This window comes from Sinocyclocheilus rhinocerous, unplaced genomic scaffold, assembly GCF_001515625.1.
Source record: "Sinocyclocheilus rhinocerous isolate Xijiao unplaced genomic scaffold, SAMN03320098_v1.1 scaffold2611, whole genome shotgun sequence".
Lineage (NCBI taxonomy): Eukaryota > Metazoa > Chordata > Actinopteri > Cypriniformes > Cyprinidae > Sinocyclocheilus > Sinocyclocheilus rhinocerous.
In genome coordinates, this window is record NW_015647981.1 from 158,183 (window position 1) to 172,766 (window position 14,584).

The following is a 14,584-nucleotide window of genomic DNA, read 5'->3' on the forward strand; positions in this document are numbered from 1 at the left end:
TGGACCAATCACAAAGGACTGCGCCATCTGACCAATCACAGCAGTGAGGGCTCACGGAAAGGAGGGGTTTAGAGAGACTGATTCTTTGAACTGCTTCGCACGAGCCGTTTACGAATAATTTTGAAATTAGGTAAATAATCTATAAATTAAATAAATTTTTTGAGAAAACTAACGTGTTTTTTGATCTTGCATGCAAGGCATGCAAAAATGGCATAATAGGCGCACTTTAAGTAATGAAAAGGTTTTAGCTGTAGTTATTGGGCTCTGCCTTGTGTGTTTGTCAGTCTCACTGACCTGATAGCTGTCTAGAGGTCTCTGTAGTTTGGTGGTTCTGGTCAGTTTGTCTGCATCACGCCGCACCTGACGCAGCTGAAACACTCCTCCAGTGCTGACGTCTCTGCTGGGATGAAGCTCTATGGACGAATCCTCGCCCTGCTCGTTCAGCTCCTGTATGGAGACCCACAGCTCGATCTGACGCGACACTTCACTCCACCTGTCACACACACACCCAGATGACGAAAATTAACACTACGCCACTTCTGCCAATGTGGTGCCTGGCGAGTGTTATTTTAGGCCAGACTCTGGCTATAAACGCACCTGTCTCTGAGCGTGCGTCTCTTGGCCTGCAGTGCGTCCAGCTCCCACACGGACCGGCCGTTACCCGCATACCGGTGACCCCAGACCTCGATGGCCAGAGCGCCGTCTGAGATGAACTCCAGAAACTCCTCCGTCACCTGCACCACGAAATCCTGCCAACATAAATGCAACGAAAGCAGAGCTTTACACGTCCTGAGGAGAATCTGAGTGCTGCTTCACTGTACAACACTTGATGCTACAGTGTTCTGGGTGGCTGCTAAGTGGTGGTGAACTGGTCCATGTCAAAAAAGTAGTGCACAATGTCTGTGTAATATTAGATTTACTGAAGACTGAACTTTAAGACTTGGTGTCAGATGTTTCATCACATCACTAGGAGCACTTGTAATAATAAAAAAATAAAATAAAATAAATAAAAATATACATTAAAAATAATGATAATAATAACTTATTAAATAAAAGTTAATAAATTAAATAAATTTGCATAAATAAACAAAATAAATAATAAAAAATAAATAACAAATAAAAGATTAAATAATAATAAAGAAATAATAACAATAATAATAATGTATTAAATAAAAGGTAATAAAATAAATACATTTGCATAAATAAACAAACACAAAACAAAGAAAATGTTAAATAATAATAAATAAATAACAATAATAACTTATTAAATAAAAGATAATAAAATACATTTGCATAAATAAACAAAATAAATAAATAATTCAAAATAAATAACAAAGAAAATATTAAATAATAATAAAGAAATAATAACGATAATATTAACTTATTAAATAAAAGTTAATAAAATAAATAAATTTGCATAAATAAACAAAAAAAGTAATAAAAAGTAACAAAATTTTTTTAAAATAATAATAAAGAAATAATAATGATAATAATAACTTATTAAATAAAAGATAATAAAATAAATAAATGTGCATAAATAAACAAAATAAATAAATAATAAAAAATAAATAACAAAGAAAAGATTAAATAATAATAAAGAAATAATAACAATACTAATAACTTATTAAATGAAAGGTAATAAAATAAATACATTTGCATAAATAAACAAACAAAAAACAAAGAAAAGGTTAAAAAATAATAAATAAAATAACAATAATAACTTATTAAATAAAGTTAATAAAATAAATCTGCATAAATAAACAAAATAAATAAATAATAAAAAAGAAATAACAAAGAAAAGATTAAATAATAATAACGATAATATTAACTTATTAAATAAAAGTTAATAAAATAAATACATTTGCATAAATAAACAAAACAATTAATAAAAAGTAACAAAGAAAAGATTAAATAATAATAAATAAATAAATAATAACGATAATAATAACTTATTAAATAAAAGGTAATAAAATAAATTAATTAGCATAAATAAATAAATAATAAAAATAAATAAATAACAAAGAAAAGATTAAATAATAATAAATAAATAAAAGAAAAGTAAGAAACATCAGTTTGCATAAATAAAATAAAATAAAAACGTTATCTTTGCATTTCACCTCTGCTCCATCTTATTTCCTAATCTAGCTTTCTAATAAATCTGGCATTGTATATTTACTATGAATATTGTTGGCTCTGTGATGAATTGCTTATGTTCCTCTACTATCAGATAAAAGCATCTGCTAAATGCATAAATGTACATAATGACTTCATATTGATGGGACCTTTACAGGGTTATTATTGTTACCATTATGAACTAAAAATAAAACCATAAAAATGTCATTACTTTAAATAAACTAAACATTAACTGAAAATAAATAAATAAATGAACTTTTTTTAACTAATAATAACTAAACCTGACACTGAAATAAAAATGAATACAAACTATATAGACATATTAAAAAAACCAATAAAAAACTAAAATTACTAAAACTAAATTATTAAAACTTAAACGAAAATAAAAACGTTAGTGTTTTTACCCTGCAGTGGTCAAAGCGCACAGTGAAGTGGGCGTCGGCTGTCTGTGAGGGGGGCGTGTCCGGGCTGACGATGGGCGGAGCCACAGCGGGCTCTGATTGTTCCCAGAAGGTGTACTGACAGAAGACGAAGTTGGAGAGATTGAGAGGAAGACCAGACGCCTCTCTGATCCGCACCTGACACGAAACACAACACTTCTCATTCTTACTACTACAGACACATAAACCAGATTTTTACTGTTTTACCACAAACATGCTCATATTATTTGATTGTGTAAAAATAATTATTTTTCATTTAAACATTCATAAATTCACTGTTTCACTGATTAGTTTATCACTTTCAATCCAGTCTAACTGATGCTTTACTATGGTGACATTTAAATCAGGACAATTTGCACTAACAATGTTTAATTTATCAAAAAATTTAAAATTAAATTTGCATGGCATAAAAACATGATTAGTGAATATAAAAGGATTTTTCTGATTAAAAATGTGATTTAAAAAAAACTACAGGTATGCGAATTTTCCGCTCAAGTTGAAATTTTTTAACTTGCGCGGAAGGCGCATTTGAGGCGAATATCGTGTGTTCGCGGCAAACGCATCGCGCATTTCGCGTCACCTGGCGCGAATTCGCCTCTATTCGCGTCTTTGCGTTGACTTTGTATGTAATCTACTCACGCAAATAATTACATTCGCGTCTGGTGTGAACACACTGTAACAGCCAGCTCACCACACAGACGGCTGCTCACCTCCCCCTGCTGGCTGATGATGGGAACGGCGTACTGCAGCTTCACGTCATGAAACAGACACTCCAGGAAGACGTTTGCCACGCCGATGAGATTGTGATTCTCCTGCGCTTCATAGAACGGATCGCCCGCCTTACTGTGCAGCCGGTTCACCTGCGAGACATGCGGGAAAAACAGACGAATCAAACTAAACTAAACAGGGCTGCTGCTGTACATTTTAGACATTTTAAGACGAATAATTTAAGGAATGAATGAAGAAGAACTTTATCAAAATGAAGTGAGTTTACTATTAAAACAAGAACAATTGTGGGCCGATAGGGTCAGAAAAATAGAGAAAATAATTCAACAAATAAATAAGAAAAAATTAATAAATGAGAAAACAACTAAATTAATGAGTATGTATGTTTATATATAAATGAATGTAAATAAATAAATGCGAATAAACAACTAAATAAATAACAATATACGAGTGAATATGTGAGTAAATAACCAAAAAATTTAAATTAAGGAGTAAATAAACAATTAAAAATTAGTATATAAATAAACAAATGAGTAAATAACAATTTGTAACTAAACAACTAAATGAGTATATATGTTTATATATAAATGAATGTAAATAAATAAATGCATAAGTAAATAAGGAAATAAACAACTAAATAAGAAAATAAATAAATAAAAATATACGAGTGAATATGTGAGTAATTAACCAAAAATATAAATAAAGGATTAAATAAATAACCAAATTAGTAAATAAATAAATGAGTAAATATACAAATAAAAATGAGTATATAAATAAACAAACAAATGAGTAAATAAAAATTTGTAAATAAACGGCTAAATAAATCAATAAAAATAAACAGGTGAATGAGTAAATAATTAAACATGTAAATAAATAAAAGAGTAAATATATAAATAAATAAAACATAAGCATATAAAGAAACAAATTAATGAGTAAATAAAAATAAGTAAATAAATAAACAAATAAGTAAATAAATCAATAAAAATAAACAGGTGAATGAGTAAATAATTAAACATATAAATAAATAAAAGAGTAAATATATAAATAAACAAAATATAAACATATAAAGAAACAAATAAATGAGTAAATAAAAATAAGCAAACAAATGACTAAATAAATAAACAAATAAGTAAATAAATAAATAAAAATAAACAGGTGAATGAGTAAATAATTAAACATAAATAAATAAAAGAGTAAATAAATAAACAAATAAGTAAATAAATCAATAAAAATAAACAGGTGAATGAGTAAATAATTAAAGATATAAATAAATAAAAGAGTAAATATATAAATAAACAAAATATAAGCATATAAAGAAACAAATAAATGAGTAAATAAAAATAAGCAAACAAATGACTAAATAAATAAACAAATAAGTAAATAAATACAAATGTAATGATCCTCGTTTGTACGTTGTTTTGAATAAAAGTGTCTGTCAAATCAAACAAAAACAGGGTTTCTGCAGGTTTTGTGAAGGTAAATTTAAGACTTTTTAAGACCAAGTTAAGAAAATTTAAGAAACAAGTGGAAGGGGACATGAAGAAATTCATCAAAATGAAATGAGCTTATGATTAAAACAAGAACAAACATCTTTTAATAGGGTCAGAAAAATAACCTTTTCAAAGAGAAAACAAGTTTGATTTTCCCATTGGCAGATATTTGTTCTTGTTTTAAGCATAAACTCACTTCATTTTGGAAATGTCTCATCATTCTGCATCTCAAGTAAATGTGTCTTGATTTAAGGATGTTTACATATTTGTGCTGGAAAACAAGACAAAAATATTGAGTAAGATTTGAGTATTTTTTTTGCAGTGCACGCAACATTTAATGTTGTGACTTCATGAATTCAATACTTTCTGCTCTGATTTAAGACCTTTTTAAGCCCTTATTTTGTGGAAGGGAGAATCAAGACAGAAACCCTGCAAAAAGTGCTTTTTACACAAAAAACTTTCAAAAGTTTGGGGACAGTAAGATGTTTTTGAAGTCTCTTCTGCTCACCAAGGCTGCATTTATTTGAACAAAAATACAGAAAAAACAGTAAAATTGTGAAATATTATTATAATGCAAAATAGCTGTTTTCTATGTGAATATCTGTTAAAATGTAATTTATTTCTGTGATCAAAGCTGTATTTTCAGCATCATTACTCCAGTTTTTTATGGAAACTGTGATACATTTGATTTTTCAGGATTCACAGAAGAATAGAAAGTTCAAAAGAACAGCATTTGTTTGAAACAGAAATCTTTTGTAACATTCTAAATGTCTTTAACTGTCACTTTTGATCAATTCAATGCATCCTCGATGAATAAAAGCGTTGATTTCTTTCACTCACCACCTCCTGTGCTGCTTCTCTCCAGTCTCTGTAATGGTCTCTCATGTCCACTAGTTTGTTCTCTAGTTTCTCAATGGTCCACACCTGCGTTCCCTTCCCTTTACGTCGCACCTGGATCGCTGGTTCACTGACTATTGCGCCACGCTGTGATTAAAATAATTACAGCAATTCAATATTACAGAGGAAACATAATACAGCAACTATCAACTTCACTTAAGGTTTGCTTTCTAACAAGCAATGCATGAAGCTAACAAGTAATGCATGAACTGATAAATGTATAAATACAATGTAAGTTGCTTTGGATTAAAGTATCTGCCAAATGCATGAATGTAAAAGTATATTTTTAGGTACTCTAACTGTTTTTCACCATTTTTAATTCATGTTGTCATTCAATTAATGTGAGGTCATAAACCTGCATGCATAATGATGATAAAAGCATTATAAATTTGGTTTAAAATAACTAGACTGCTTTCACTGTTAGCCAACTACGTATTTAGTGAAGACACAGCTAATGCACAACCATAAACGAAAGCACTTAATATAACTCCTGTTCATTTGAATAAATAAATAAGTAAACAATAAATGAGTAAATAAACAAACGAACGAATGAATAAACGAAAAATATAAATAAATAAATAAATTAGTAAATAATGTATAATGAATAAATGAACAAAGGAATAAATAGATAAACAAGTAAAAATGTCAATAAATAAATAAATAAAATAAATAAATAACTAAAACAATACAACAAATAATGAAAGAAAAATGTAAATAGATAAAGAAATGAGTAAATAAATAAATAATGATTAAAAAATAAATAAACAAATGAATAAATATATAAATAAGTAATCAAGTAAATAAATGAATAAGTAAATAAATAAATATATAAAAGAGCCAATAAACAAATAAAAGAAATAAATATATGAAAGAATAAATAAATAAATGAGTACACAAACAAATAAATGAACTAATGAATAAATGAAAAATGTAAATAAATAATTGAGTAAATGAATAAATAAACAATATAGATGTAATAAATATAGACTGATAAGTATGACAAATTAATGAATAAGTAAATAAATAAATGAGCAAATAATTGAACACAAACAAATGAGATGAATAAATAAATAATAAATAAATAAATGAATGAATAAACAGGAATAAGTACAGATAAATAGATAAGTAAACGCATGAGTAAATGAATAAATAAATAAATAAATAGCACATGAATAAAAATATATATGTAATAAATATAGATTGATAAGTATGACAAATGAATGAATGAATAAATAAATAAATGAGCAAATAATTGAACAGAAACAAATGAAATAAATAAACAATACAAACCAACAAATGAAATGAATAAATAAATAAATAAACAAGAATGAGTACAGATAAATAGATAAGTAAACGCATGAGTAAATAAATAAATAAAAAGCACATAAACAAAAATTGAATAAAATGCTCGTTCTCTTTCTATTTTCTGCATTTCACGTCTGTTCAGCTTGTATGCTGATCTAGTTTATACTTGAGTCTCTGTACTGTTGGTTCTGATGACAAATATCTTGAGATGCTCCTCATTTGTGCGTCTGCTTTTATAAAACAGATAGTTCCGGTCCTTGATTCTGATTGGCTGAGCCGCGTTCGAAGCTAGTGAACGTTTCTCACCTTGCGGTTGGCGCTGAGGTTGGTGGCTGGGATCTGCAGCGTGACCTGATAGTCGGTGAGTTTGTGCATCTCCTCGGACAGAAAGTTCGCTTCTCGCACGAGAGTGTTTGCTCGGACCACCTGCTCACGCAGCCGAGACAGACTCTGACGGAACAGCTCGTCCCTGAAACACACGCATGCGTGTCTATGGAGAAATCACTTCATTTTGAAAACAATACGGATCTGTTCCAAAACCTAGTGAGCTGCCTATGTAGGCAGTATTTTAAGGCATCACAGGCACAACAGGAAGACTGTTTCAAAAAGGAAGACGGCATGATTATGACTTCTAAGCGCCTTCTTTTGGCCAAAAGCTTCAAAGGCTGAATTGCATGTATCATTTATGGTGAAATCAATCCCATAATACACTGTGACCAAGGTTATTATTGTTAACTACTGTAAGTCTATTTATAAAAAAAAAAAAAAAAGAATGTGTTATTATAGGGATTTATAGATGTGATAATCAGGTAAATTCAAATAATTAATTAATTATTAAAAATAAATTATAATAAATTTTTATTGTATTTTCATTATAAGCACTGAGAACACATGCAGCTAAATTTATCTAGTTATAGGAATATATAGATGTGATAATCAGGTAAATTCAAATAATTAATTAATAAAATAAAATTATTCTTTATTTTTATTTGCATTTTCAGCAATAATCAGCAATGAGAATACAAGCAGGTAAACGCATATTGGATTTAGGTTTGGGGATGTACAGATGTGGTTAATATTTCATATAATGATATTGAGAAGCATCTCAGCATCTTAAACTGTGCCATGCATGTCATTGTGTGTACTGTGTGTGTCAAAGGTCAGGTGTGTACCGTTGTTGCCCAGCGCTTTCATCATGACCTCCATCTGTGCGAACTCGTAGCTGTAGTCCTGCTCAGACGAGGCCTGGCTCGCCGTCTCCACGTCGGCCTCCACGAAGCTGTCGTGCTCCGGCTCCTTCATTCGCTCGCGCCGCTTGCGCTTCGGGAGACTGATTCTGAGGACGACATTCGCTCGGATGAGTCTGACCCCCGAGAGAGACGCCTGTGCGTGTGCAGCTGCAGCTCACCTGAAGAAGTGGTTGTTTCCCCACAGGATGCGATCGCCGTGCCACAGGTGAACCCTGGAGTAAACCATCGTCCCGTTCACACAGGTCCTGTCACAATCAGACACAATACCTTGCACAAATAAGACACAAGGCGCACATCCCATAAACCACTGCCAGTAACAGAACAATATAAAAATGCATATAAAATACTATGCATTTTAAAGTTTTCAGAAAATATTCAGAATTATGATCTTGTTTTATAAAAAAATAAAAAATGCACAACTGAAATAAAATATTGAAAAATAGCTGTTTTAGTTAGTTGCCAAGGCAACATTTAAATTTTTTGTAGTTTAAGTACTAAAATTAATAAAACAGAATAAAAATGAATAAAGATATTATGCAAACATATATATGTTTATATTCAGCAATATTCAGAATTATCAGTGTTGTTATCGTTGACTAAAACTAAAACATTGACAATAATTGAAATAAAATAAAATATAAAAAAAACATAATTTTTTAGCAAGTTGCCAACATTTGTAATTTTTGTACTAAAGTACTAAAATTATTATATATTTATACTATGGGGCCGTTGAATGCTTGAATCTGATTGGCTGACGAACGTTCTGAGGTGTGCAATTATTTTCAGGGAAATGCACAGCGAACGTAGTTCCAGGCAGCTCTCTTGACCGCATTACAGTTCCATATCACTTCGCATAGTTAACTATAATAACGGAAATTAGCATACAGTACCTATACAGCACACAGGAATTACTGCAATCACACGTGTGATTAGCTTTGCTCTTTTATTGTTATAGCTGCACATATATAGTGTATGTAAATGATTATATATTAGAAGTAAATGACCATAACCATATTTTTTTGCACAGTTTGATATATATATATATATATATATATATAAACACTTGATTTTCTTTCTGCAAAATACATTTCTTTCCACTGATTTTGCCGTGATTTTAATTTGTTTAAAATATTTTAATTTGTCTTTTTTTCCTTCACCAGTAACTTCACATCCATTTTATCTTTATTTGTCAGTTACAACATATTTTTTTTCCATTGGCACCATTCATCTTGCATACATTGATTTAATTGTAAATTATTATTATCTAATAAACAGCACTGAAACTGTGCACAGGTTTGTGTTACCTGGCATTGTCTGCCGGCGTGAGCGCGACGTCTCCGTCAGACGTGACTTCCAGCACACAGTGTTCAGACTGGATCCCGATGCCGAACAGCTGGATGTCCTGGGACGTGTCGGCCCCCACACGCGTGTGATCCTGAACCAGAGCAAGCATCTTGCTTGGGTCAACAGCTACACTGAATGAATCATTCTTCTTCAGAAAGAATGGGCTGAATCTAATAAATCAGTCTGAATTGGTCAGACTGGTTTAACAACTCAGTGAACCGAAAACCACCTTTTTAATGTCCGCAACTTCCAGAAATGATTCATCCATAATGCAATTTCAGTTTGTTTGCAAATAAATTTTGATAGCAGTCATGCATGGCAAAGAGTACGGAGTGACACTTAAAAATGAATCAATTTAACAACTGAGGCATAAAAGTGGAAATAAATAAATTACTTTTTAAATGGACAAATTAAGAGACATATTTAAAACTGTTTATTTAATGTTTTAAAATATAGCTAAATAAAACAATACATTAAAAAAAGTAAAAATAAATAACTGTTTTATAATTAATAAATAATAACTATATATGTATTATTGTATATAAAATAAATAAATATATAAAATAAATCTTTATTTATTTTATAATATATAATATAAAGTAAATTATTTATTTTATAATATAAAATAAATAATTAAAGAATGAAGTACAGTACTGTAGTGAGTATATGAAAAATAAATAAAATATTTAAAACTTTAATTCGTTTTAACAAAAAACTAAATAGTATTGATTAATTTAATGTTTAATATTTTTTAACTACATTTTAAAGTATACATTAAACAGTTTCTATTAATTTGCCCATTCGAAAAAATGGACAAATAAGCTATTTTTATGTGCCCCTTGAGATAAAACATAAAAGAGCATCAGCAATCCTTGCACCCCTCGTGCAACCGTCCACTGGGAATGAATGAGCGACAGTAACAGTGATGCAAACCTCACTAATGATGTCTCAGTGCACGATCAATGTACCTTCAGATAGTAAACCAGCAGCTCATTGAGAGCCGGATCAGCGTTCAGGTTGACCAGGAAGCACTTGTCCTCTCCGACCTTGATCCCTGACGACTCCAGAGAGATTCCCATGCTCTCCAGCTGCTTCTGACGGTCCTGCAGAGACCAATCACAGCGAGACGACAGCTGTCAATCAAACCTCACATGCTCAGGTGAGCACTTTCTCTGATTAGTTTCTGTGTGTGTGTGTGTGTGTGTGAGTGTGTGTGTGAGTGACTTTTCTAGGAATTGCTAATACACCACATATCGTTAACATCTCTCAGTTATGAGTAAAACAGTTACACTATTTGAGGTGTCATGTGCATTTGACTTGTTTATGGAGGACTCTTACTGCTCTAACTGGATCATTTAAAAAATTTGATTCCTAATGAAATTTGACTTGTAATGTGAAATCAAATAAAGTATATAAAATGTGTGTGTGTGTGTGAGTGTGTGTGTGTGTGTGTGTGTGAGTGTGTGTGTGTGTGTGTGTGACACCTGTGCGATCTCCTCAGTTTTCCGGAGTTTCTCCTCCCAGGTTACCGTCATCTCCTGAATGAGTTTCTCAGACTCCTGGAGTTTCTCCTGCAGCTCAGGAGCCTTCAGAGACTGACCGACACAACATAACAAACGTTATCATTAACAGCTCCTCATTTTAGTATCAGTGATATACTATTGTAGGTTTTAATAATATTTTGAATTAGTTTATTTTTATATTTTACATATTCATTTTAATTTTAGTTAAAATATTAGTTTAAAGTAATTATACAATACATAATGCAGCTAACAGTACAGTACTGTAGTGAGTAGAAAAAAAAAAAAAATATATATATATACAATTATTATTTTCCAAATAATATTTTACATATTTATAATATACATTTTTCACAATATAAATAGGATCTTCATACATTAAAGTATATAGGTGCCTTTTAAATGTTAGGATGGGGGTCCCTCGCAGGAGTATGATCCTATTTGGGGGTCCATGGCAATGAAAAGACTTCTTCACCCTGTATTAGAGCGTAGCTGTAGCCTTCAGTTCAGATATTCTCCCATAATTCCCTGCTCACCTCAGCCTGCGAGAGCTGCACCTTCAGCTTCTCCACTTCCTCCCGCAGCTCTCTGATGATGCGGGCGTTGGGATCCTCGTTCACCACGGCGTGGTTGACGATTCTCTTGGCTCGGTCGGCGTAGCGTAGCGTCGAGAGTGTCTCCTCGTAGTTGTCAGCGGCTGGGCTGATGGTGGCGATCATGGCCGTCTTACTGTTGCCACCCAGATTATCCTGTAGAAGCAAAGGAAAAGAGTTCGATTTCGAGTTCAATTCACCTGCACATTTAAACAGTGTTCGATGAGCTCTGATGAACATCCTCACCTTCAGCAGCCACGTCAGCACTGAGTCTCTGTACGGCACAAACTTGCTCTTGCCTTTTCCTGCAGACTGATCAGCGAGTGCAGAAATAACACAGCCCAGCGTTGTCAGAGACCTGGAGACATACAAAAAACACCACCATCAGAAAACACCACAGAAACAACAGAAAACACTACAGAGACATCAGAAAATACCACAGAGACATCAGAAAATACCACAGAAAAAACAGAAAACACCACAGAGACATCAGAAAACACCACAGAAACATCAGAAAATACCACAGAGACATCAGAAAACACCACAGAAAAGATACGCGTTCACTGCCGGCCAGATCAACCAGACTGATCTTACTCACTTTCTCACCAGAATTCTGCGTTCACAATCACACACACAAACACAGACATAAAAGAAAATATTGGAATCAACAACATAATGAATCTGCACAAAACGTGTGTCTGAGATCATTACCAGGGTCCAAAATTAACACTCTACAACCATATTCTGCTAAAATTTATTTTAATAATTTAATTTAATTTAATATTTAAGAATAATAATGTGATGTAAGTGACGTGAGTAACTGAAATAAATCTTATTACTAAAGAAATGACGATTTCTACTACGACTTTTACTAATGAAGTTAGTATGAATAAAGTTATTCTTGATGTTGGACTTTTTTTTCTGAAAACAAGACAATAATTTTCGAAGTAATTAATCTAAGTAAGAAAAGCATTTTTTGCAACGTAAAAGGGCAAAAAATATTTTAAAAAATAGAATTGAAAATGGAAATTTAAAATTAATAAAATTATAACAAATCAAAAATATTTAAAACATTTTTAATTGAACAAAATAAATAAATAAATAAATGAAGACTTTAACCCAAATTAAAAAAAAACATTTAAAAAAATTAAGTGATATTTAATAATTAAATAAAAATTTAAGTAAATAATTTAATTGAATACAAATTAATATAAATAAACAAATAAATCCACAAAAATAGGACATTAAATAATTTACTTAATTATAACTATTAATAAATTCAAAAAAATATTAATAAAGTTATTCTTGCTGGATTCTTTTGTGATGGAAGAGAAATGTCTCAATGACTTATGCTGCATGTCACAAATAAACAATAAAGTTCAATAATTCTATTATCATCAGGGACTTTATTGTAATAACAAACAATGGAAGTTTCGTTGAGTTTAATTATAACTATAAATAAATTCCAAAAAATATTGATGGATTATTTTGTGATGGAAGAGAAATGTCTCAATGACTTATGCTGCATGTCACAAATTATTATTATTATTATTCCTTTATTTAGCCAGGAAATCACATTGAGATATTGTTATCTCTTCTTCCAGTGAGACCTGGATAAATAAACAAAGTTCAATAATTCTATTATCATTAGGGACTTTATTGTAATAACAAACAATGGAAGTTTCGTTGAGTTTAAATGTGGTGAACCCTGATAGTAGTGCAGCACTGACCCCAGACTGCAGGTCATACAGCGTCTGCGTGACGATGACGCTGAAGACGGCGTGCGATCGGCTGCTCTCCTCGTTCATGTTAGTGGCGGCTACTGTGCGTGATTTATTCCCCTCCGACATCAGAGACTCAATGTCCTGCAGGAGGCGCAGATGAGAGAGAACATGCAACTAAACTACATGCTGGACTCACAGCAAACAACAAACTAATAGTTCACTGTAAGCGGAGACAGTGAGTGAAAATGAGCCAATCTGGACAGCAAACACATTTCTAATCAGAACATAGCTTGGTGTGTATGTAAAAAAAAACGTATGTTTTTTTGCTGGTCGAATTACAAAGAACTTTACAGATATGACATATCTGTCATATATATGACACACTGTCAGTCAAAAGCATTCTACGGAATTCTGGGAGAAACATCTGAAACAAAATCGATACTTTAATGTAACATTTGAAACGGAGTTGAGAAGAGTCATGTTCACCTCGAAGTTCATCACAGCCAGCTGAGACAAACCGTCCACATACGGACCCAGGACTTTATGCTCTCTGACCTTCAGAGACTGTCTGCTGCTGTACGGACGGAGGAGAGAGAAGATGTGTGAGGAAACATCATCACAGATCAGAGGTTTTATTAGGACGCTATTAATGTTCCCTGGACACTGATTCAAAATCATCCTTTTGTTTGGGCCTCAAGCAGAGCATTTGATTTGATTCGGCACCATCACATACAAACTGAACTTCATAAAATAAAATAAAAACTTTGATAAATGAAAAAAAAAAAACGGCACAAAATTCAAAAATATATACGGCACAAAAATAGAAAACCACTAAAAACTTCATAAAGGCAAAAAAATAAAAAATAAAATAAAAATAAAAATTGTAAAATTTAAAAATGAAAAATATAAAAAAAAGTGAAGATTTTTAATTCCATAAAAACAGGAAGTGACAGAATTGAAGTTGAATTTAAGTGAAAGCGCCACCCCGTGTGTGAAAGCATGTGACAACCAGAGAAAACAAGCAGGATCACAGTCAATCAGTGCATACAACCACTAAAAATCACCAAAACACCAGATTCAAACATATAATTATATATATATAATAATATTAACCCTGTGAAGCCTGAGATATGAAATAATAGTCCGATAAATCTAATGTTTT

The 14,584-nt window shown here is 31.4% G+C and overlaps 1 protein-coding gene across 1 annotated transcript in view; it reads right to left on the reverse strand.

The window, feature by feature from the left end:
* The window catches only part of LOC107709537 (kinesin-like protein KIF13A), a 77,745-nt gene that overhangs the window by 25,238 nt on the left and 37,923 nt on the right, over nt 1-14,584 (reverse strand). Inside the window, exons 7-23 of the mRNA XM_016514035.1 lie at nt 13,909-13,996; nt 13,429-13,563; nt 12,209-12,311; nt 11,945-12,066; nt 11,642-11,854; nt 11,070-11,180; nt 10,554-10,688; nt 9,546-9,676; nt 8,400-8,486; nt 8,137-8,327; nt 7,572-7,587; nt 7,298-7,460; nt 5,630-5,773; nt 3,248-3,433; nt 2,538-2,711; nt 598-749; nt 295-493 (exon numbers count right to left, since the gene is read on the reverse strand). Coding sequence (XP_016369521.1) covers nt 295-493; nt 598-749; nt 2,538-2,711; nt 3,248-3,433; nt 5,630-5,773; nt 7,298-7,460; nt 7,572-7,587; nt 8,137-8,327; nt 8,400-8,486; nt 9,546-9,676; nt 10,554-10,688; nt 11,070-11,180; nt 11,642-11,854; nt 11,945-12,066; nt 12,209-12,311; nt 13,429-13,563; nt 13,909-13,996 — 2,350 coding nt within the window. The remainder of the gene's footprint in view (nt 1-294; nt 494-597; nt 750-2,537; nt 2,712-3,247; nt 3,434-5,629; nt 5,774-7,297; nt 7,461-7,571; nt 7,588-8,136; nt 8,328-8,399; nt 8,487-9,545; nt 9,677-10,553; nt 10,689-11,069; nt 11,181-11,641; nt 11,855-11,944; nt 12,067-12,208; nt 12,312-13,428; nt 13,564-13,908; nt 13,997-14,584) is intronic.